This window comes from Vidua chalybeata, chromosome 9 (assembly GCF_026979565.1).
Source record: "Vidua chalybeata isolate OUT-0048 chromosome 9, bVidCha1 merged haplotype, whole genome shotgun sequence".
Classification (NCBI taxonomy): Eukaryota; Metazoa; Chordata; class Aves; order Passeriformes; family Viduidae; genus Vidua; species Vidua chalybeata.
This window is the reverse complement of record NC_071538.1, coordinates 22,609,985-22,632,081: the sequence shown is the minus strand read 5'-3', so window position 1 is coordinate 22,632,081 and position 22,097 is coordinate 22,609,985. Positions and strand designations below refer to the sequence as shown.

Sequence of the window (22,097 nt, the reverse complement as noted above, 5' to 3'; positions counted from 1 at the left end):
TCTCCCCAGTTCTTGAAGCCAATGAGAAACCTTCCCAGATGTGGTCCTACCAAGGCAGCAAAGGGATGAAGCCTGGTTTTTCTGCTCATTTACAGAAGAAAGTGGCATTTGGGGAGGATAGTAAAACCAACCACAGATCAGCTGTTCTTCATCGGAAAGCAGCAGTCAGCACAGATTTATGGAGGGGAAAATGACTGGCTTGGTAGATTAGAGGGCAGTTGGTATTACCTTTAGCAAGGCTTTCAACACTGCCTCCCACAGACAAACTGGTGGAACCTGCTGTAGCTGATGCTGCTCTGCTCAGGGAGTTGGACTGGACTGACCTCAAGACATCCTTTCCAATCTCAACCATTCTGTGATTCTGCCAAGGTCATTGATCACCTTTTTCTTTCCAATCATTAAGAAAATCTGTATTTTCTGCTCCTTTATTCTGTCCTCTGAGGGAAAGCTGTTGATTAAAAGATTTCAGAGAAAGATCTATTCCGAAAAACAAGACATAGAGAAGAGTCACCTCTTGTTTGATTTCTAAAACACACTAGTGCTTACTACTATGTGGCAAAGTTTTGCTGTGACAATTATCCATCTGTTTACATTGCTATTAAATATGTGGACCTTTGTTTGGTGCATCTTTACTGCAACCAGTAGAGAATATTTCAGCAGTGCAATTTGTACTCTCTTTAAGTAGTTCAGTTTGTCAGATATTTTTCAGTCTCTATTCTTGTTTTCACCTATTTTTGCTATGTGCAAGTAGAGACTTCCACAGTTCAAAACCAGAAAGTATGTGAAATAAGACAATTTGGCTTCAGTTTCATTTCCAGATTTATGAGGGACATTTTGTCACTTAAAATTGTTTACATGCTGAAAGTGCAAAGGAGAGGAGGTACTGAAAAATGAATGCACACACGCCTTCAGACCTTAGTCTGGAGACAAAACTCAAGTATAAAAGGAATAATTACATTCAATGTGGGAAATTCATACCTGAGAGAAACAGTATTTTTTAAATATGTTGCCTCATCATTAAATGATACTGCTATCCAAAATGTCCATTAGCCGGTGATCCCTAGAATTACTTATGCAAGTTCTTCCTTTACCTTTTGACCACTGTCCCCTGATAATCCTTTAGTTAAAATTACTGTGTTACAGTGTTCTTTTTGCTGCCATCTCATTAGCATACACTTCAAATCCACTGAGTACTGCAGGAGGCTGTTGCTAATTTTTGGTTTATGATGACACTTAATTCTGCATGGTGAGCTGACCCTGGCTGGATGTTAAGTGCCCACCAAATCTGCTCTTTCACCCCTCTCCTCAACTGGACAGAGGACAGAAAATATAATAAAAGGCTGCTGGGCCATGGCAGTCAGGTGGGTTAATCATGATTTTCCTTTGATGAATCCATGCTGACTAGTCCTGATGACCTTCTTGTCTTCCCTTTGTCTAGAGATGGCATCCAGCATCAGCCATTCCATGGCCTTTCCAGGGTTTGAGGTGAGGCTGACCAGCTGGTTGTTCCCCATGTGCTCCTTGTCCTTTTTGAAGACTGGTGTGACATTTGCTTTCTCCCAGTTCCCAGGCATCTCTCCTGACTGCCATGATCTTTGAAAGATGATCGAGCGATGATCTCTGGCAGTTCCTCACTACTTGTGGGTGCATCCCATCAGAGTCCATGGACTTGTGGATGTCAAATTTGACTAAATGGTCTCTAACTCAATCCTCCTCTGCTAAGGAGAAGTCTTTCTTTCTCCAGACGTTCTCCCTGCTTTCCTGGGTCAAGGATTCCTGAGGGCTGGATTTGGAAGCAAAGACTGCAAAGAAGGTGTGCAGTATCTCAGCCACCTCTGCAACCCCTTGCAAGGTTCATTTTCGATAAAGTAGCAGCCCCTCATTTTCCCTCATATTCCTTTTGCTAGTGACGTATTCATGTTATCCCAGAGGCACTCCCACCATTCCTGATGGGCTCAGCCCTGGCCAGTGGCAGGTCCCTCTTGGAGCCAGCTGCCCTTGGCTCAGTCAGACACAGAAGAAGCCTCTCCCTGTAGCCCAGCACTGCCAAAACCTTGCCATGCAAACCCCATGCACTGTGCCAGCTGACATCTGTGTCTTCTAACGGTAGATGGCATCCAGCCTCTTAGGAGCAGACGGGTCCCACATAAGCAGCCCATGACGACATCACGGAGACATACATGGATTTTCCCAGAGTAAGGATCAGATCAGTTTCCAAGTTAGAAATGAAGTCTGGGTCACCTGATGCCCATTGCACTGCCCCGTTCACCAGCCTGTTCTGCTGCTTAGGCTGCTTGCTGGTGTGCCCATAAAAACTGCAGCAATCTGAAGTGAAGGATTCTCTCCACTTTTAGCCATTAGGAAACAAGCACCTTTTTTAGTTCATAATATGCTCAATTACCTTTAGATTGATCTGTGAATAAATTATAATCAAAACAGACTTACTCACCTTAAAGCTCTCTGGCTTAAGGTTTCATTGTTGATTCATTAAGTTGTCAGTTCTCTATTGGCAGGGTAATGCCTTTTTATATCTGAATAGAGACAGGTTTAGTGGAAGATACTGTTATCTTTAAATGAGCAGGATTTAGGTTTTTGGTAAGAATAAATTCATCAATGATGAATCCCTGGAGAAAGTACTGAAACAAAAATCACAATGTTGCTGAAGATTTATACAGTTCATCAGTTAAAAGGCAGCTTTTGGAAGCAGAGGTGGGGGGAGGATTTGGATTTTTGTTTTCTTTCTGTAAAATACTCCAGCAAAATATTTCGAGCTTAAAGTTTTGTGATAATGCAATTATAAAGAATGAAATAATTCCACTTAATGTATTTATTTAGACTCCATTCTTGATGTTAGAACACAGAAACACATTGAATTATGTCTATATAGAGACAGATGGATACAAATAATGCAGCTACAGACATCACTGATACAGATATATAAGTAGACAAGAATTATCTAATTACTCTGTTTGTTGCAATCTTCTAAGCACTTGCTATGCTCCACATATTCATATTAATTGTTTTTTCTAGGCAGATGTTGGTCTGACAACGATACCAGTGTATGGGGAGTTTAGTGACACTAGAATATCTGGAAATTAAAAAAATAAAATTGCTGTATAAAGATTTCAAAAGGAAACAAGAGTTAAACACACCAAGCTCTGTGCTTGTGCTTTCATTGGGAATTTTGTTGTTAAATCCCCCATGTGCTTAGGAATTTGTCCCCTACAATGATTTGAGGCAATTTAAATTTAAAATGTCTTCAATATCCATCTCTTCTGCAGTTATTTCAACATTTTTCCACCTGTGCTATATCCAGTAACACACTTCATTAAAATATTTTTTGCCATTTCATATGGCCTTTGACTGCAAAATGTTTGAAACCACAGCTGTGAACAATAAGCAGTCTCCTCAACATTCCATATGCCTGAGCATTACTCATAAGGGGAACCATCAATAAGTCCTTCCTAAGCTCCTGAGGCTACATTTTCATGTATTATTTATTGCTATAGAAAAGATTGCTGGTTTTCAGTATTGTTTAATGAAATTTGGCCTGGCTGCTTGTGAACTACTAGACCCCAAACACAAAATAACCAGGCCATTTGTAAGGGCACACAGTCACCTTCTGAGAAGTCACTGGAAGCTCATTGTGTGTGCCCAAGCCTTGACCAAGACGTACATGTTTCCTTAATTATTTTAAATTCCATTAATCCAAATTCTTGATTGAAAAACAGCAGTGCACAGCAAATATGAAGGTTGGAGGACAGTTTTGTAGATTAATCACAATTTATTTTTTAAATACATGGATTATATGGTTTAATTTACCTGCATGCATGTCATTACAAAACATCTGAATTATGGAAATGAAGGCACTGCACACTTCTCAAAATGCCCGCTGTACATTCCAGCTAGCAGCTATGTTAGATATAAAAATCTAAATACTTCCATCTCACAACTATGAAAATTAATTGACCTTTGTAATTCACTTTTCACCTATTCACAAGAATAGATTCTTTTTCCACACTTTTCTTTAGATCACCTATTTAATTTCAATATTCTTAGTGCTTCTGTCTGTAGAGATTTTAAGCATATATTAAGAGAAGAGAAAAGTAAAGGACTTATTCTGCAAAGATCTGGCTGTTGTTCCCAAAGATGATCTTCAATCAGTCAAGCCGTGAACAACTGTCTCCTCTCTCTACTACTTCAGTTAAAACCTCAGCAAAATTAGCTTTGCTACCTACTCTCAAAGTCAGCAATTCAATTCCTGGCCAGACAGGAAAGAATCCAAAAACGCTTTGTCATCAGGACTCCTGCCCTCTCAAACCAAAGTTGTTGGCATCAGCACATAAATTATGGAGAGGAAATAGTTCCTCAGTGACACAGCTACTACTTATTCATAGCCAAAAATATATTTCTAATTGATTCAGCCTAGGAGACTTACAAGAACACTTTTTATCAAAATTTGTAATTTTTAGAATTCTGCAAAAAGTTTTAGGTTTTCTAAAAGTCATATAGAGAATTGAGTTTATGTGTGTGTGCTTTAGAGCCCATTGATTCGATTGGAATTAGACAAATTCTTCCTTCTACCCATTTTGCTATTTAAAATAATTCTGCTTTTGCTGCCTTATTTGACTTCAGTATGTAAGGCCACCACCTCATTGCTGTTTGCTGGAATTCTCAAAGCCTGATTTTAAGATGTCCTAGAACATTTCATGTCCAGCAACTGCACAGAAAGGAAAGTCTGATGCCTGCAAGGAAGCCTTGAACATGACATGCAGGAGCAAAGTTCCCATTGAACAGACAAAATAAGAGCACTCTGCCAGCGGGCAAACTCAGACTACCTGTACCTTGGGAACACAGGGGATCTGCAGCCCCCCCAGTCCTGCCTTGCTGCTGCCCAGACTGTGGCTGTGACCCAGAGCAGGGTTCAGTCCCAGCCTGCAGGAGGCACCTCTGGAGAGCTCCTGGACGTGGCGAGGCTGGAGCTGACTTGCTATTAAAAATGTGTTGAGACCACAAACCAAATCTTGGAAGCAGGGGAGCAATTTCAAGGACGTCACCCTCTGGCTATATGCTCAGAGTACCCAAAACCCACCAGCCAAGGAAGCTTCTGTTTGTCATAGGAAGAAGCCTGAGGTGCCAAGGTTGGGTATTGTGACTGACAGAGATCATTGAGGAATTTTTCTCCTAAGGATTAGCAGAAAAGCAGGGTAACCTCTTCTGGATTTACTTCATTTTAAAAAATAATAATTTGTAAATTTTTAAATAATCTGGGGTTTAAAATTCACATTGAAATTCCCTCTTAAAAAATTGATAAGCACAGCAGTACTGTATCTTGTTCGATATGCTCTTTGAGGTTGTATTATTAGCGTGAATTAATGCCAGCAGCTGCTCAGGCTATGTATCCCCTGTTACTACCTGCTGCTTTCTGCAGTACTGCTGTAGTTTCTGAACAGGCTTGAGTTAGGTGGATAAAATACTTCTGCAGAATAAGGAACTAGTTTCAGGGGAGGAAGGACATAGTATATTGCATCAAGCAAAAGTCAATTTTTCTCCTAGTTTGTGCTCACCTAAATCTGTGATCGTGGCACAATACAGTTGTCCATATCTTTTCCAGGTAAGCAAAAGGATTTTTTTTTGTTCAGGAAGATGAGTGTTTTAGGAAATCTGATCCAGCTGTTTTGTGTTCTTGGGTGAGACATGAGTTTTGCAATTCAGTGAAATCTTCCTCTGGAGTTTGCTTAATTGGGTTCAAGGACTAAATGTTGCAGAAAAGATTGCAAGTGGGACGTAGAGAAAAATTAGGAGATTATAATGTGTTTCAGTTAATTTGGTGTTTGTTAGCCTTACTTTGACAGGTCAAAAAAGCCTTCTGTTATCAGACTGCCAAATACATGTTTGTAAGCTTTAAAAGTATCTATTGATTTATTCAGATATTGATACAAATAATCTTAAATACTGGTGGAATCCTTCTAAGTAAACTGATAATTTTATAATACCTTTCCACATAGTATAGAATGAAACAGAAATAAAGTTAGCATTTGAATTATTTAACATGATACATTTTATATATAAGCAAGTATGCAATGGGGAAATAGACTGTTGGATTCTGACCTGCAATTCAGCTATTTTTCTACTGTGAGATATTAATATTTTAATATTCAGTATCTATTTCCAAGTCAGATCCCAGTGTTCATATTTGATTTTTATTCACTTCTCACTCTGGTGCAGTCTTACTGATTTCAATTTCAGCTTCCTGAGTAAGAAGCAGGTTGTAGTCAACATGGACTCAAGGTCTCACCCTTGGGATCAGACTCATCTTTTTGCTACACCCACTTACTAAGCATAATCATGTTTACTGATTTTTGTTTCAGAAACTGCCCAGTTTTGGGCCTTACCTGGAGCAACGCAAAAAGATAATAGCTGAGAACAAGATAAAACTGAAGGCACAGAACATGGCTGCTGAGCTTCCTGAGAAAAAACACTTTGTTCCGAAGAAACCCATTCCAGCAATCAAGGTAACAAAAATACATGCATAAGAAGTGATAGGCAGTTGACATGCACAGTCATTTCTAGCAGTTTGAGTTGGTTATTACTGCTTTTAAGCTTGTTAGAGGACATCAAAGACAACTCTTTATGCAGACTTTCTAGCTTTTAACCAAAATCGATGGGAAATGATTTGTGATGTATGTGTACAGGTATTTCCCTAATGTCATTTTTCAGAATGAAGATATTCAGGCAATGGAACAGTAGTTGCAGATCAAGCAGGGGTGATGCCTTGAAGAACAAAGCAGAACTGTTTAGAATTTCTTTCAGTTTGAATGCTGCAGTATGAGCTGTTTTGCATGATACCTTTTGATTACATGCACTGGGCTAAGTGCCTCCATCCCTCACGTAGGATCGATGGCAAAGGCTGGTGTTCAGTACATATTAAAGCTGTGTCATAGGTTTAGAGATTGAACTTTTACAGCTGGAGAATGTTTGTCTAAGTAGCTGATCCACTGTCTACCATGAGTAAATGTCAAGATAAAAATAAAACCTGTGACCCCTACCTACTGCATAATCCATACATTGAAGCTTTTCCCTTCCCTTAGGTAGTCAATAAATATCAATAAAATGAAACGGCATGAGCTAATTATTCTAGGTGTTCACTTTAGAGCTTACTTAAACATCAAGTCTGAATAGGAAAAATAATTGTTTTTTAAATCAGGATTCTCATGGAGACCATTTATAAAGCAATATGAAAATTATATCTGTTGACCTTGTTGACTGTCTTCTTCATATATGGAAGAATATCAGATATCTACATGAGCAGACGCGTAAGAATTCTTGAAAAAAACAAGGCCAAACATAAAATAGAACATGAGCTGTAGCTCAGAAAACCATATAATTTCCAAGAGAATTTTGCAGTTTACTGATACATCCAGTATTCCAAGCTAACTGGTGGGATGGCCTGTCCTCTTGTGCTGAGGTTCTCTTACATATATATATATATATATATATATATATATATAAAAAAAGTTCCAAAGAACAGCAATCTACTCTTTTTTCCTCACTATGATGAGCATTTTCAAAGCCTGCTTGACCTCAGAGGTTTCATGGTTCTGTTCTCCTTGTAGGAAGAGTATTGATGTAGGGAAAAAAGAGAAAGAAGAAGCAACAGCCAATAACTGCATTTTCAATGAGATGGCTTGCTTCTGAAAACAGCAGAAAACCAAAAAACTGGTAACCATTCAAAAGCAAGTAAACTGAATGAAGAGAAAAGTTTAGCAAGAGGGAAAAACAGACATGAAGACTAGGGAAAAAAATACCAAAAAAATTGAGGTCAATAATTTATTATGCCTAACGCCAAGTAGAAAAGTAAACAAAGATCCAAGTAGTAGGAGATAAATTAAAACAAAGAAAAGAGAGCCCGTTGCAGAAGAAGAGGAAAACTAATTCCTCCCAAACACCAACATTTGTTTACACAGATATTGAATACTTCTGAGTGGTGTCTGAGGAGCTTCTCAGCCACAGAAATCAGGGTCTCATCTTCCTCACCCTGAAGCTCTTACAAGAAGACAGGCATTGCCAAAGCTGACTCCTGGCAGTATTTCAGTCTGACCAGCTCTTTGGAAGGGAATGTTCTCACCGTAATGACAAAACCAGCAGCCAGAGGTGTTGCATTGGGTTTGCATGGCAAGCTTTGATAGAGGTCAGGCTGCAGGGGTGGCTTCTGTGAGAAGCTGCTGGAAGCTCCCCAGGGCCTGACAGAGCCACTGGCAGCCAGCTGCAGGACAGACCCTCTGCTTCTGTTGCTAACACTGGAATGACTGCGTATTCCACATCATGGCTGATTAACTGGAACAACAGCACTACAGCGGTGGCAGCGCCTCTCGGATAATGTCTTTTAAAAGGGGGAAAGACAGCAATTTCAGTCACAGGGAGGAGTGAGAATATAGCCTCTTCAGGGATCTGCCTGATAGAGGACTATGAAATAAAGCACTGGAGGGAAGAGAGGCCCAAGTAAACTGGTAATGTCCAAGAATCACCTCTTCCAAGCTCAGGAGTGATGCACCCCAACAAAGAGGAGATCAGGGAAAAATTCCCAGAGGCCTGCAGAGCTGTACAGAAGGTCCTGGACAAATAGACAGAGCAGAGTAGCCCTCAGAGAGTGACCAAGGTGATCAAACAGCAGGAGCACCTTTCCTATGTAGACAGACTGAGAGACTTGTGGTTGTTCATCCTGAAAAAGAGAGGCTCTGGGGGCACTCTAGATTCCATGCTTGTACGTAAAGGAGAAGATAGTTTCCCTTAAAAGAGCTATGACCCCTGCATTGTCTGGTTATATTTTTGGGGGGTTGCTACAAATTTCCTGATGCCTTCCCAAAATTTCCTCATCCATCTAATTGGCTAATCTAATTGGTTGGTGATATGTAAATTCCAGCACTTATATAAATTCTACATGCTGTCAAATTGCCATTTATTTGTTAATTTAAAACCCCTCTGTGATTATCCAAAACTTAATTTAATTTTGGATGTCTTTTCCCATGGCTTTTCTCTTTATTTTCTCTATTTTTCAATATTAATTGAAACTGCATATTTTGATATTTGGCAGAGTTGTTTATTCTTTTCTCACTTGTCTGTAATATTAGAAATTGTGCTCTATGTGGGTACGTGCCCTGGATCTTTTCTTTTCAGTTGCAGTTTTGTACATCCCACAGATGTATTTGCCTACCTCAGGTTGCCTCCTTATTGCTTTAATTTCTTTCCTTATATGATCCTGTGTTTTTCTTCCTAATGATTTAGTTCTTTGTCCTTTGGGGCCTATACCACAATATTCAGTCACCATTTATCTGCTTACTTTATTTCCTCCTTTTTTTTTAATTCCAGAAGCCTTGCTGTAGAGATTGTTTGGTAGCTCAAACATTCTGGCATAGCTCTCTTAGCTAGGGCATGACGTGCTGTTCCACCTGCTGGAAAAATATCCACAGAGATCCTCAAGCTTAAGTTCCTTTTGTTTGAAATTTTTTTCACCCTTGTTGGTACAGATACATTTACATGGTCTTTTGCACATACATATATATATGCAAGTCTTTTTTTGCTTGTGTAAGTACCTGTCTAAAAGCCAGCACTGCAGGAGGCATTAGCCACATTTAGTCCAGTGCTGTGATAAATCTCTAAAAGCCTCTTGGGAAGTGAGGAAAATTGAAGTAAGGACAGCTCTATTTTGCCATAACTATTTTGTAACATTTGGATCCTTCCTGGCATGTATCTGTGTGTTCAACATGAGTAGTTTTACCTTGTACTTGCCTGCCTGGAAAAGACCATATTGCAATCTTCATCATAAATGTGGAGATGTTACATATTTCAGGTGGAACTATGCATGTGTCTCCCCTAATTTATGGAACTCTAAGGCTGCTTCTCCCAAATAATATACTCAAACATGAATCACAGAAATAATCCCCCCTGCAATAGCCCATAATGGTCTCTTTTCTCTTCTCTTCTCTTCTCTTCTCTTCTCTTCTCTTCTCTTCTCTTCTCTTCTCTTCTCTTCTCTTCTCTTCTCTTCTCTTCTCTTCATCACCTCAGAGAATATTCTCATTATATATAGTGGTTAAGTAAATTTTAGTCTTTAGATATGGGGAGAAATCCTAGAAATCCAAAGTTCCTCTTTCCCTCCCCGCTCTGACTGTGGCAGAAGGTCTGCCTCAAGTGGCTCAGCAATTTAACAGAATAGAAAAAAATAATTTCAGTTGGAAGGGACCGACAATGACCATCTAGTCCAACTGCCTGACCACTTCAGGACTGACCAAAAGATAAAGCATGTTGTTAAGGGCATTTGTCCAAATGTCTCTTAAACACTGACAGGCTTTGACCACCTCTCGGGGAAACCTGTTCCAGTGAATGACCAACCTCTCAGTAAAGAAATGCTTGCTACTGTCCACTGTGAACCTCCCCTGGCACAGCTTTGAACCATTCCTACATGTCCTATCACTGAATACCAGGGAGAAGAGATCACCAGCTCTCTCTTCATTTCCCCCACCCAGGAAGTTGTAGAGGGCAAACTACAAACTAGACAAGCCCAAAGTCCTTTGCTGCTCCTCATTCCAGCCCTTTCCCCAGCTTTGTTGCCCTGCTCTGGATGCACTCAAGTACCTTCACGTGTTTCTGAAGTGGTGTGGCCCAGAGCTGCAGGCAGCCTGCCAGGTGAGGCCCGGGCAGTGCTGCACACAGTGGGATGCTCGCCTCTTTTGGCCAGCTGTGTCATGTTTGCTGCAGCACCCCCAGATCCCTTCCTGCAGAGCTGCTCTGGTTTTATTTCTGCCTGGTGTTACTCTCTCCTTAGTGCACAATCTGGCATTTAGACTTGTTAAATTTCATCCCATTAATCATTGCCCAGTGCTCCGGGGCACTCTGCTTCTGTTGGTAACACTGGAATGACTGCGTATTGCACATCATGGCTGATTAATTGGAACAACAGCACCACAGTAGTTATGGGGGCTAGTTTGTTCGCCTCTGATCAGGACAGTTCCATGAGCTGTCAGTGGTGTCTCCTACCCTGTTTTCTCTTGCAGCTTTCTTTAATCTAGAATATATCTGTTGGCAAGATCAGCAAAAGTTACTTACTTTGATAAGCTGCTTGTCGAACTGCATTTTTTCACTGTGATAGTACCTGTTCTTCTAGTCTTATAAAATACCTACAAATTCCTTGTATTTTAATTTAGTTTAAATGAAAACTTGTATCAGCTCTACAGTCTTCTGGTTCAAAGCTTTTCCTGAAACACACTCAAGCATATTAAACAACATCATAGCTAAACCAGAAAATTGAGACACTTTGTTCTGCTAATACTTTACCTTTTCTGAACATTGATCACTGTATTCCAGCCCTTTATTTTTTGCTCTATTTAGCCACTTCATGGCTATTTAATTTTGGAGCTCTCTTGTGTCATAGGCCTCTGTCAGAGGTCTTGTAAAACATTAAAATTACGGGGTTTTTGGTTTTTTAAGAGGGATTTTTTTGAATTTGTTACTTCACAATTTTCATAAAGAAATGTGATCAATACAAGAAGCATAATTTTCATTATAGAAACTATATAGAATTTTGTCACAAAGCTTCATTTAAGTGGACAACACTCACAGGCAAGTAGTGTGATTTTTTGTGATTGTCCTGTGTTCAGCCAATAACTGGACTCCATGATGTGGGTCCCTTCCAACTCAGGATATTGTATGATACAGTATGATTCTATGATTTGAATTATTTTCTAAGGCCCACTTTAGCTAGTATTGCAGCTGTTATACTGAAAACAAGGCTTAGATGTCCCTAAATCTCAGAGTACCTTTAGTAGCCTTTTTTAAGTATTGGCAAAGTGTCTGTAATCTTTCAAGAAAAGTTAGCTTTATATATATATATATTTTTAAGCTACTTTACTGTAAATTGACCTTGGTCATGTACCCTCATATTCTGGTAACTTTTTTATTCTTTAATCCATAGTTTTATTTCTAATGTTTCTTCTTTTCATCCCTCGCTCTCTGACTATGCCTCACCTTTATTGCCAAAAAAGATCAGGTGGAAGGCAGGTACTTCCCTAATGTGTGTTCCCTTTGAGTTGCTTTATGGCATGCACTACCTGCACTGAGTATGGCTTTCTAATCAGAGGCCTGTGATGTTCATCATCTCTAGAACACAGCATGGGCTTTTACAAAAGCATCTGCATAAAGATGGACACAGCAGGTCTACAAGGACCAGAGCTGAACCATGAATTGTATTTACAAATAGAGGTTTACTAATATGATGACTACTGAAAAGCTAATCATCATAAAATGGTTGATACATTAACATAAAATGCACCTATTGTAGAATTGCAAAATTAATATCCTGCTGAACAGATCTTCTCCTTGTGTATACTCAAATCCACATCTGTTTAGCTTTGTGACAAAAAGAATTTTTTTTCTGTATTCATTAGTAACATAAAACTAATGGATTCTGCTCTGATTCTCTCCATAGCAACTGAATTCCCTGACAGTTCCAGTTGCAGGACTACATTCCTTTCCCATTTTTTTCAGTTATGTTGAGAAGAGGAGGAGAGCACAGCAGTAATCAAAGAGAGTACTTGAGGTCTCTGCTGTCCCAAAGGTGCAAATTTAACTTCCAATTTTGTTTTTTTTTGGGATTGTTTTGTTTTGTTTTTAAATTGCTGCTGCTAATGCATAAGCCAGAAAGAACACAGCTTGACTTTCAGAACCTGGCTTCTGTTTGCAGGTCTGGCAGTTGGCAAAAAAAAAAAAAAAAAAAAAAAATTAATCTGTAAACAGTGCAAATTTGATCCAGAGGCCATTGAGATATAGTAAGTGTGGAATCCCATAGTGCCATTTTAGACAGTTGCTTTTTGAGTGAAACTGCTTTAAACAGTGAAAGCTGATTGTTTCTTGCTGCACTGTTTATTTTGTTCCAAGCATTTATGATTTGAGAAAAGAAGAAGCTCTGAGATGCTGTAAAAGAGTGCACCTGCAGAATATCTTTTAAGTACCATTGCTTTTTTAGCCAATAATGTCTTGAAACTTTGCAAATGAATAAATATACAGTCTTTGCTTGAGAGAAAGAAGAGAATAAAAGACACAACACCAATGAGTGTAAATGAGTAGTAAATCTTTGACACAGTCTTTTGAAATCACTTTCAGGCCTCTAAAGTGCCATCATGCTCCCTATTTGGGATTCTAAGTTCCCAAAAGTGTATTTTTGTGAGCTGTGAGAAGTGAGACTTGGTTAAAAATGCAGAAATCACCATGCCTTATGCATTGTTTTTGTTATTCCCTTTGTAAGTTTGTAGCTAGAAAAATCAATTTTGATCATGTTGTTTCAAGCAACCATTTCCTGAGCTATTTAAATAGCTACCCTAAACCTTGGACTGTCTCCCCCATCTTCTCCAGCGGTTTCCCTGGAAGGGCATTAACCACTTCACTCCTTTCCCATTTAAAAAGCCTTTTCTAATTTCTAGCTTTGAATTTATCCATGGCTGGCTGACAATCGTGTGTTCTTGTGCCAACATCTTCATTTAACTTAAATAGCCCTTTTTCCTCCCTGATGTATATATATAGACATTATATTCCTGCTCTGCCATCAGCTTCCTAGGCTAAACATCTTGTAAGGTTCTTTTTGTCTTCTCTCATAAAGCAAGACACTCCATTCCACAGTTACTGGAGTAGTACATCTCTGTAACCCACTTGAGCTCTGCAGGTTTTCTTAACATCCAAAGAATATTTAAAGAATATGAATGTGAATCCAGAACCTCCCTGAGAAAATTACCTACGCTTTTTACACATATGGTTTTTTAGACTGAAAAGCTCTTCACTATCAGGAATCTCCCCCTGTTTATCCTTTTGCAACATGGGCAGGCAGTGGAAAGCTACTCAATTTTATCTTGTGCAGGTTTTACATAATTTCTTTCAATTCTTGAGCACACAGCTCATCACTTGTAGGCGAAATGGATTTGTGGCAGTGGAATGTTTGAGGGCTGTATACACACAAGAGAGGCTCAAGGATACTTAGTGTTGCTGAGGCCAGCAGATCACACAAAAACACATGTATTTTGAAACCTGTAGCAGGTTAAAAATTCAAGGCTTGTCAACAGACAAGCCTACATGAGAGTTGAAACAAACTGGAGCTGAAGTCTACCACAACAGTATTTCAGCTGACACAGAAGACTGCAGACACCTGAAAACTGCTGTAAATCCAGTAAATCCATGGATGTTTCTGATTAAGAACTGGAAATGAAAAGATGGAGGTGTAAGCAGTTCCTAGGAGATCACATTTGATTTAGTTACTGTAGTTCATCAGTGGAATAAAGGGCACAGTAAAGGGATTCTTGTTCAAGCATGGTTCTAGTAAAATGCATTAGCTGAAACACTTTCATAGTAGTTAATTGACCTTTTACAGTAGTTTAAGCAAACAGATTTTACTTCAAATTTGCAGTGATTTTGGGCAATGCACAAAATCAGCTTGCACAGTTCAAGTGATGAGTGTTAACTCATTAAGCTGTGATAACTTGCTCACAGTCATCTGTCCACACTCATCATGCTGCCTTTAGCAATGTGCCATAGCTGTTTTATGCTGAAAGAGCATTAATGTTCTCTGCATGTTGCTGAGAAGAACTGGAAGGCTTTTAGTATTGCATGAATGCAACCAAGGTATTTCACATGGCAGCAACTATGGGGTTTGGCAGAGAGAAAACATTTGAGTGTTTTTGGAACAAGGAAACAGTACAATTTGCCAGTCTTTCTTCCTGGGCATAGGATTTTTTTTTAATTTTCTAGCTCAACAGTCACTAGGAGAAGCTTCACACATCCTAATACTGCATCCAGTGAACAAAGAAATTTGTCTCTGCATAAAGATAGGATTGTACAAATGCTGAAGACCAGGTAGACCTCATTCTTTCAGAAAGTAGTGCTGGGTTTCCAAGTTCTTAGCAGACTATGAAGATAAGGTTGGACTCATTTCTGCATTTAATTTATGTATCAGAGCTTTCCTTTTTGGTGTACGCTCTGCTGGCATACGCCTTTTGCAGCACTGATGTGTAAGGTTGATGCAGCAAGTTCCTGTTTGTGAAGTTAACAGATCTTGCAGGATTAGACCCAGAGCTTACTTCTGTGCAGTATTTGTAATAAATTTATGATCATGTCATTTTTGCACCTTGCTAAAGAGAGAAGTGCTATTACTGTTCTCTCTCAGTTTTTTTTCTTTCCTTGCTGTGAGTTCTTAAATCTGTGCTAGTGAGAAATGACCAAAGATGATCTGATTAGATCATGTCATTCCCATTGATATTCCAGTTTGTTCCTTGAAGTTTCACCCAATCACAGCAAAACAATAGCACATGCAAAATCAAGTACTAAATGTGTAACCTATTTGTAGAACGTGTTTGTACACAATGTATACTTGTAGTACTGCCTACATTCAAAATGTGCCTGTATGGAAAATGCTTTGTATTTTACAGGGGGTATGAAGGTCAGCCATTTGGAAATTTATAAGAAAAATCCTAAATCTCATCAAAATGCACGGCCAAATCTTCCTCTTCCTAGTTGAAGTACTAGAGAGTGCTCCAGTGCAGCTGTAGAGACTGCCTAGGTATCTTATAAACGAGTCAATAACTTTTTTTTTCCCCCTAGGATGTAATTGGAAAAGCACTGCAGTATATTGGAACATATGGTGATCTGTGCAACACAGAGCAAGTTGTGGCTCTGATTGATGAGGAAATGTGTATCAACTGTGGCAAATGCTACATGACCTGTAATGATTCTGGCTACCAGGTAAGAGCACAGCTGTAATTAGCAGAAAGGCACAATGAGTTATCTTTCTGCTGCTGGGAAGAAAGAATTCACCTTCTGTTAATGAGCAGGTGGTAAAAACAGATGCCTAAAATGTTGAATTCAAAGCCCATCATGCTCCCAGGCTCTGGCTCACAAGCCGTGCCGGAACACGGCTGGTCCTGCGAGGCTGCACAGACCACGTCACTGTCACAGGGCCCTGACTGCAACTGGGATCCTTTTTAAGGGGAAGGAATTAAGAAGCCCCAGGTTGAATGGCAGAAAATGTAGCTCTTGATGGTTTTCAGGTTCATGAGGGAGAAAGGGAAGAACACATCCCTTCCCACCAAGGGGATGTGGGGAGACATGGGCTGGTCTTATTGCCAAATGCTTTTTAAGAAACCCAGGTCTTGTTCCCTCGGAGTAACCAAACTAACTCAGGTTTCAGGCAGATAGGGTTTTGTTTTGATCTTGATTGAGTTACAAATCCTTTCTCCAGGATAACTGCCAGGGTTTTTTGAGCAGCAGGTTGAAGCTTGCAGAAATCACTGTGACCAGAAAATGGCCCAATTTTGAGCTGAGGATCCTGTTTGCAGCAAAGTATTTCTCTGATTGCTCAATATGGTAGCAAGTTGTATGAAATATATCAGCATGTCTAGGTGCAATTCCATGCCATGTGCACTGGAGCTGATGGACTGGTCTGCAGTAAAAAAGACAGTACAGGAGAAAGAAAATCAAAATATGGTCTAGCATAACTTTCACAGAATCCAATATGCAGCAAGCAGTAATTTCTACATGGGTGTTTCCATACATCTTAGTCTGAGAAGAGCTTGTCAAAAAGAAATACTTTAATTGAGCACTGAGTGTCCTCTGGATACCCTGAGTTTTTGTTTGCCTTGAATTCAGTCTAACCAATAATAGGTCTGATGACTTGAACTACATAAAGTCACAGAAAGAAGTCTTCCATTGCAAATCAACTGCATTTGAAACAAGTATGTCAGAGCAAAGGTTTTTTACCATTGATACAAGAAAATTAATAGTGTTTTTTTCCAAAAATAGATTACTACAGTAGCCTTTTAACTGTCTAAATTTCTTAGTGACATTGCAATCTTCACCTTTTCCCTTACATCAGATTTATCAGGAGACTTATATTTTTCATATAACCCTTAGAGAGCATAAGATTGGATTTAGATTTAGTAAATTTTATTTTCTGTAACTGGAAATAAAAATCAGCACCAAAAGAACCAAAGTTTAAACACCCAGAAGGTTTTCTAAGCACAAAAGAAAAATGCTTTTTCCTTATTTAATTAAGGAAATTGAAAAGAAATTAATTGAACAGAATTGCACAGGAATTCTTAATTGCAAATAAATCAACAACAACCCCCCTCACCTTCAAAACAGCATCTGCTTTATGCTTCCCTTTGTTTCAGAAATATCCATGCTGCTCTACACAGCTGTCACCTTGCATGACTCCAACAGAAAAGCTTCCCTTAATTTAAAGTCAGCTCTGTAGTCCTGACTTCCTCTCCCTCTTTGAACTCCCTTTCAAGATGTGCATTGTTGTTAGGGAGAGAGAAAGAAAGGAGTCCTCCTTAAATACTCACGAGCCAGAGCTCTCTTTGTGCCCAAGCTAAAGTAAAACTCAGAGATCCAGAGCAGTTACTGCAGACTTTGTGCCCTTGCTGGTTGCTACAGCAACTTCTGCGCCTTCCTAGCACTGAAACCCCAAATGCCTCAAATCTGCCTTAGGAGCCAACCTGCAGCAGCACCAGTACTTCCCATCACCTCCCTGCCTCTCCCAGAAGCTGACAGTGGTCAGGGAGATTTCCTAAGGCTCTGCTTATTTGCCAGAGTTCAACTTTCAGGCCTGATTTTCCCTCCTAAACTCTTCAAAGTGGATATTCAGTGTTTCTGGTGCTTTTTAAAATTTTTTACTAGTCTTGCTTCTTAGATATTGACAGTTTGCAGTTGCATGAAGCTTTTGTTTTTGCTTTTAATTGCCATTTCCATTATAACCAGGAGCTTATATCATTGAGACTGCAACTGTTATTTCACATTCAAATACACTTATCACGCTAATTGGTAATGAGGATTCACTGCATGGAACGTGAGAACTAAAGCAAGCTCTGCCTGCCCCAAACTCTGATATTCCTTTCAAAGATTTGCAAAGAAAAGTAATCACACGAGGCACAATAAGCTGTGTTTTTCTCTGCTGTTTATTAAATGAGATTGTTTATGCTGTGTTGAAAGGAAAAGTCAAAAGAATGCCTTGTGATGGGCATTGTGCTGAAGCTGTACTGGTGTGGTCTGGTGTCTCCTCTAAACCAATTACCCCAGCACACTGGTACCTTAGGAAATACTTCCTTTACATCAAGGAGAAATACCCTCTGGGAGTTTAAATATTGTGGTGCAAACTCCTCCTTTTGTAACCAGCCCCTGTGGCCCGTGAGCTTTTCCAAGGTGTAATTTGGCCCACCTCTCTAATTTCAGTGTCTGGAGAGGGGGTTTTTTGTTCCCTGCCAATGGAACAGTTGCTATAGCTGCAGTGCAGAATCACACCAAGATGTCTCCAAGTGTTGCAGCGCAGGAAATGCAGACGCTAGAATGGGAGCAATTCTGACCTTCCCGGCGTGTGACATCAATAATGTTTATTCCTGGTTGCAGGCTATCCAGTTTGATCCCGAAACCCACCTGCCCACGGTTACTGACAGCTGTACAGGCTGCACCCTGTGTCTCAGCGTGTGCCCTGTCATCGACTGCATCCGCATGGTTTCCAGGACAACCCCCTACGAGCCCAGGCGCGGGCTGCCCTTGGCCGTGAACCCGGCGCGCTGAGCCGCCCGGCCCACGGCTGAGGGGAGCTTTACCCTGCTTTGATGCAATTGATTCGCTTTCTAATTAGTCCTTGCAAATCTACTCCTATAAAAAAATGTTATACTGATAGATGGTACACTGATCACTGCTTTCCAATTACTATTTTTGCAACATTTAAGTTTTGAAATTACAGAAAGGTGGTCGTGGCTGTCAGTTGTCCACTATTTGAAGTGTAACTTTCTTGTTACAATTCATGCTGTGATTTCAAAACTTCTCTATAGACTCTTTAATCTCTGTGTATTTTCTGGCTGGAAATATAATTAAGAAAGCATTTTTAATGAACTACAAATCAATGTACAAGCTAACTGTTTTCAAGGAGAGCATTTTGTAATTAAACATTACATTTAGTTTTAAAAGAGTTTCTTAGAAGATGTAATTAACTACATAGCATGCAAACAAAGCAATGTGGCTTCTATTTTTCTATAGACAGAAATGAAAGGGAGTTTAAAATAGGATTTAAGAACTGGATTAATCACTTTCAACTACTACAACATATGGTAGTGTATTTTTATAATCCTTTCTAATTCTTTTTCACACTAGTCACTTTATAGAATAAATTTGCTTTGCACTGACACATGCTGGACTCTTCAGATCTGTCTGTTGCATGGGTGGTTTGATCATTACTTTTCCCCCTCAGTGAACGATTATAACATCTCTGCAAACAGTTAAAATGGCTTATTAGGAAGTCCAGGTTGCGTTTCAGGATTCTGAGAAGCAACAACATTTTTTGCTCCAAGCTCATCCTCTAAATAACTTTTTAATTGTGCCAATTAATGTTCCAGAATGTACACGTTTCAGGTCAGAGATCTGATTGCATGCAAACGGACTACACACCCTGCAGGCTGTGTTTGCCAAACACAGACACACAGGGTAAACTGGCAAGGTGATTTCTCCCAGCGTTGTGTATAGTTCTAGCAGTTTCACAGCCAAAAATAACTAAATAACTACAGATTCATCTGTCTTACTAAACAGTATCTCAATTTTAATCCATTTTTCACTCACAGTAGGAACTTTCTAATGTGAACATATTGCTGTCTGCTTTACTCCACTTAAGAATATAAAGACTTTAGTTCCATAACAATAATAAATGATCTATCAGTTCAATTTCTTATACCATATATTGTGAGCAGCAAAAGCTTTGATTAAAAAGATATCCTGGCTTTTGTTTCTTGATTTATGAATTGAACACTGAATTATAAATAAATGTTGAAACCAACTTGGGTTTGTTTGTGATTTTTCTTTTTGCATTTACTAAACAGATTTTCTTTGTAGAGACTTGTCAGCTGGTGTTTCATAATCTCCAAGATTCACTCCAGGAACCATTAATGAGTTAACTCACATGTACATTGTTCCATTGATTGCCTAGAGTGCAGAATATATCATGCTCTTTGCCCCTCTCTGGCACCTCTTTGTCTGCCTTTGACTTGCCTTCCTTTGCCTTCATTCCTCACACACACAATGTAAATTTGAACACTTTCAAGTGTCATTTCATTTAGTGTCCTTGCTCCACCAACAATGTTTTGCTGGTGCTTAGGGCTTGCTTGGCAGGCTCAAGTCCACTAACAGTTTTCTCTTTGTATTTTAATTTTCCTATTTATCCCTGTGGATTTTTCAGACTCAGGTGAAACAGGAACAGACAGTCATACTGCTCAGAAAATATTTGCTTGCAACTTCTTTAAAGCTCCTAGTCTTGCAGTAGTTTCTTATCTTACATGAGCTACTGTGGACTCACAGGAAGAACAAGTTGTTTTGTGAATGTTGGTGACAAAGTTTGGAGAGTCTCTGCATGTACTGCTTGTCCCTCTGGTGAGGAACTGCCTAAGAAGCAGCATGCCCTTGAGTGGGGCAGAAAAAGACATCAAAATCAGATGGTCTGAAAATAACATTTTATCTTCTCAGACAGCAGATGCAAGGAAAGGTAGCTGTCTTCTCCCAGGCTGTTACCATGTACTTCTTATTCTACATCCTGCTTACCACGAGCCCTGTGGGTGAGAGGTGCTGTGTCACCTGTGGCTGAGCAGGGCAGCCTCTGCAGGTCTTCTGTTCCTGCATCCCCAGACCCAATTATCTTACTGTCCTGAAGGTATCACATCTGGTAGTGTGGTTTCTTTGAAATACAGACAATGCCAAGAGACCTAATTTAAGTATCTAAGCACAGGTACCTGATGAATGTAGCAGCAAAATCAGAGCTTTTCCAGGAATATTCAGTAGTCACAGGACATTCAGTATTCCGCAGTGACTATAAAGTAATCTTTGGAGAGGTAAAGGCATTCTTTGTGAATCAAGACTATAATTTGTTTACTAAAGAAGGAATAATGTTATAGAGGCCTCTTTCTTACTACCCACCCTCTGCCCCACTCTTGTTCTGTCAAGTCAGTTAACAGCTTCAGGAAATGCATTCCCAAATGCATTTGTTTCTACCTCTGACAGTCAGCAATAAATCTGTGTGTTGCAGGATCTCGGAGAAATAGCCACATTTAGGTCTCCTGCGGGAATGTCTTAAGTCATCAGGGTAAGGCAAGGTGTAAACAGGCAGGGGAGAGAGCCACAAAGGACATATTCCTGAGGTTTATGTTTTTCACATTGGTCTTGGAGAATCATCCCATTTAAGAGCCAAGGAAACAAATCAGAAAAATCTGGTCTGGTCTGCAAATTCTGTAGCCAGTTATTAAAAAAGAGATATGAATTTTCAAAGTGTAAGAGGTTCCAAATTAAGCTCATATATTTCAGTGATTTAGTTGCACATTTAAGGAATTATGTATTATTAAAGACATGAGGTTGACATCCTCCAACCCTAGCCCTTGCAGTTTTTAGACATGTTGTGCTATTGATTATTATTATTATAAAATACTGTGAACTATATTGGACAAATTAAATTAGATAGAAGTGCCATAGCTCATCCTCCGGTAGCACATTCTTATTCATATCATATTCCTCAACAGGAAATGCTCCCCATGTTTAGTGGATGCTCTGCAGGCCAAAAATTACTTGAAAAAGCTGCCAAATGTGCTTGTGTGAATCCCAAAGCACCCATGTTCATTGGAAAAAAGAGATATTTTGCTTCGCTAGCAGACTACACAGGCAGTTTGGGTTTTGGCCTCTAGGATGAACTGACATAGTATTTCCAAGGCACTGGACTAGCAACATTAATAGACACATTTAAAAATCACACAGGATTTTTAAAGTACATAAGTTCCTGATTTAAAATGAAATATTAATTTGATCTCGTAGCAAAATTAAAACTAGTCTTTGCGTGAATCTGTTGGGCAGCCTATGTGTCCAGTGTGGAAGCCCTGCCACGTGTATACTGCTCCTTGCTCGGATCCTTTACCAGTTGCTAGAGGAAACCTTTTTAGCAGCTATCCATTTTTGCTCAGTTCATAAAATTTAGCAGGAGCAAAATGTAAGTTACCCACCAAGAACTGCTGCTCTTCTTTACTGTGTCC

At 39.5% G+C, this 22,097-nt stretch overlaps 1 protein-coding gene across 1 annotated transcript in view; it reads left to right on the top strand.

The window, feature by feature from the left end:
• DPYD (dihydropyrimidine dehydrogenase) overlaps positions 1 to 19,867 on the top strand; it is a 339,118-nt gene extending 319,251 nt beyond the window's left edge. The window contains exons 21-23 of the mRNA XM_053950943.1: positions 6,372 to 6,515; positions 15,640 to 15,780; positions 18,442 to 19,867. Of these exons, the coding sequence (XP_053806918.1) occupies positions 6,372 to 6,515; positions 15,640 to 15,780; positions 18,442 to 18,612 (456 nt within the window). The 3' untranslated portion in view covers positions 18,613 to 19,867. The remainder of the gene's footprint in view (positions 1 to 6,371; positions 6,516 to 15,639; positions 15,781 to 18,441) is intronic.
• The last annotated feature ends 2,230 nt before the right edge of the window (positions 19,868 to 22,097 follow it).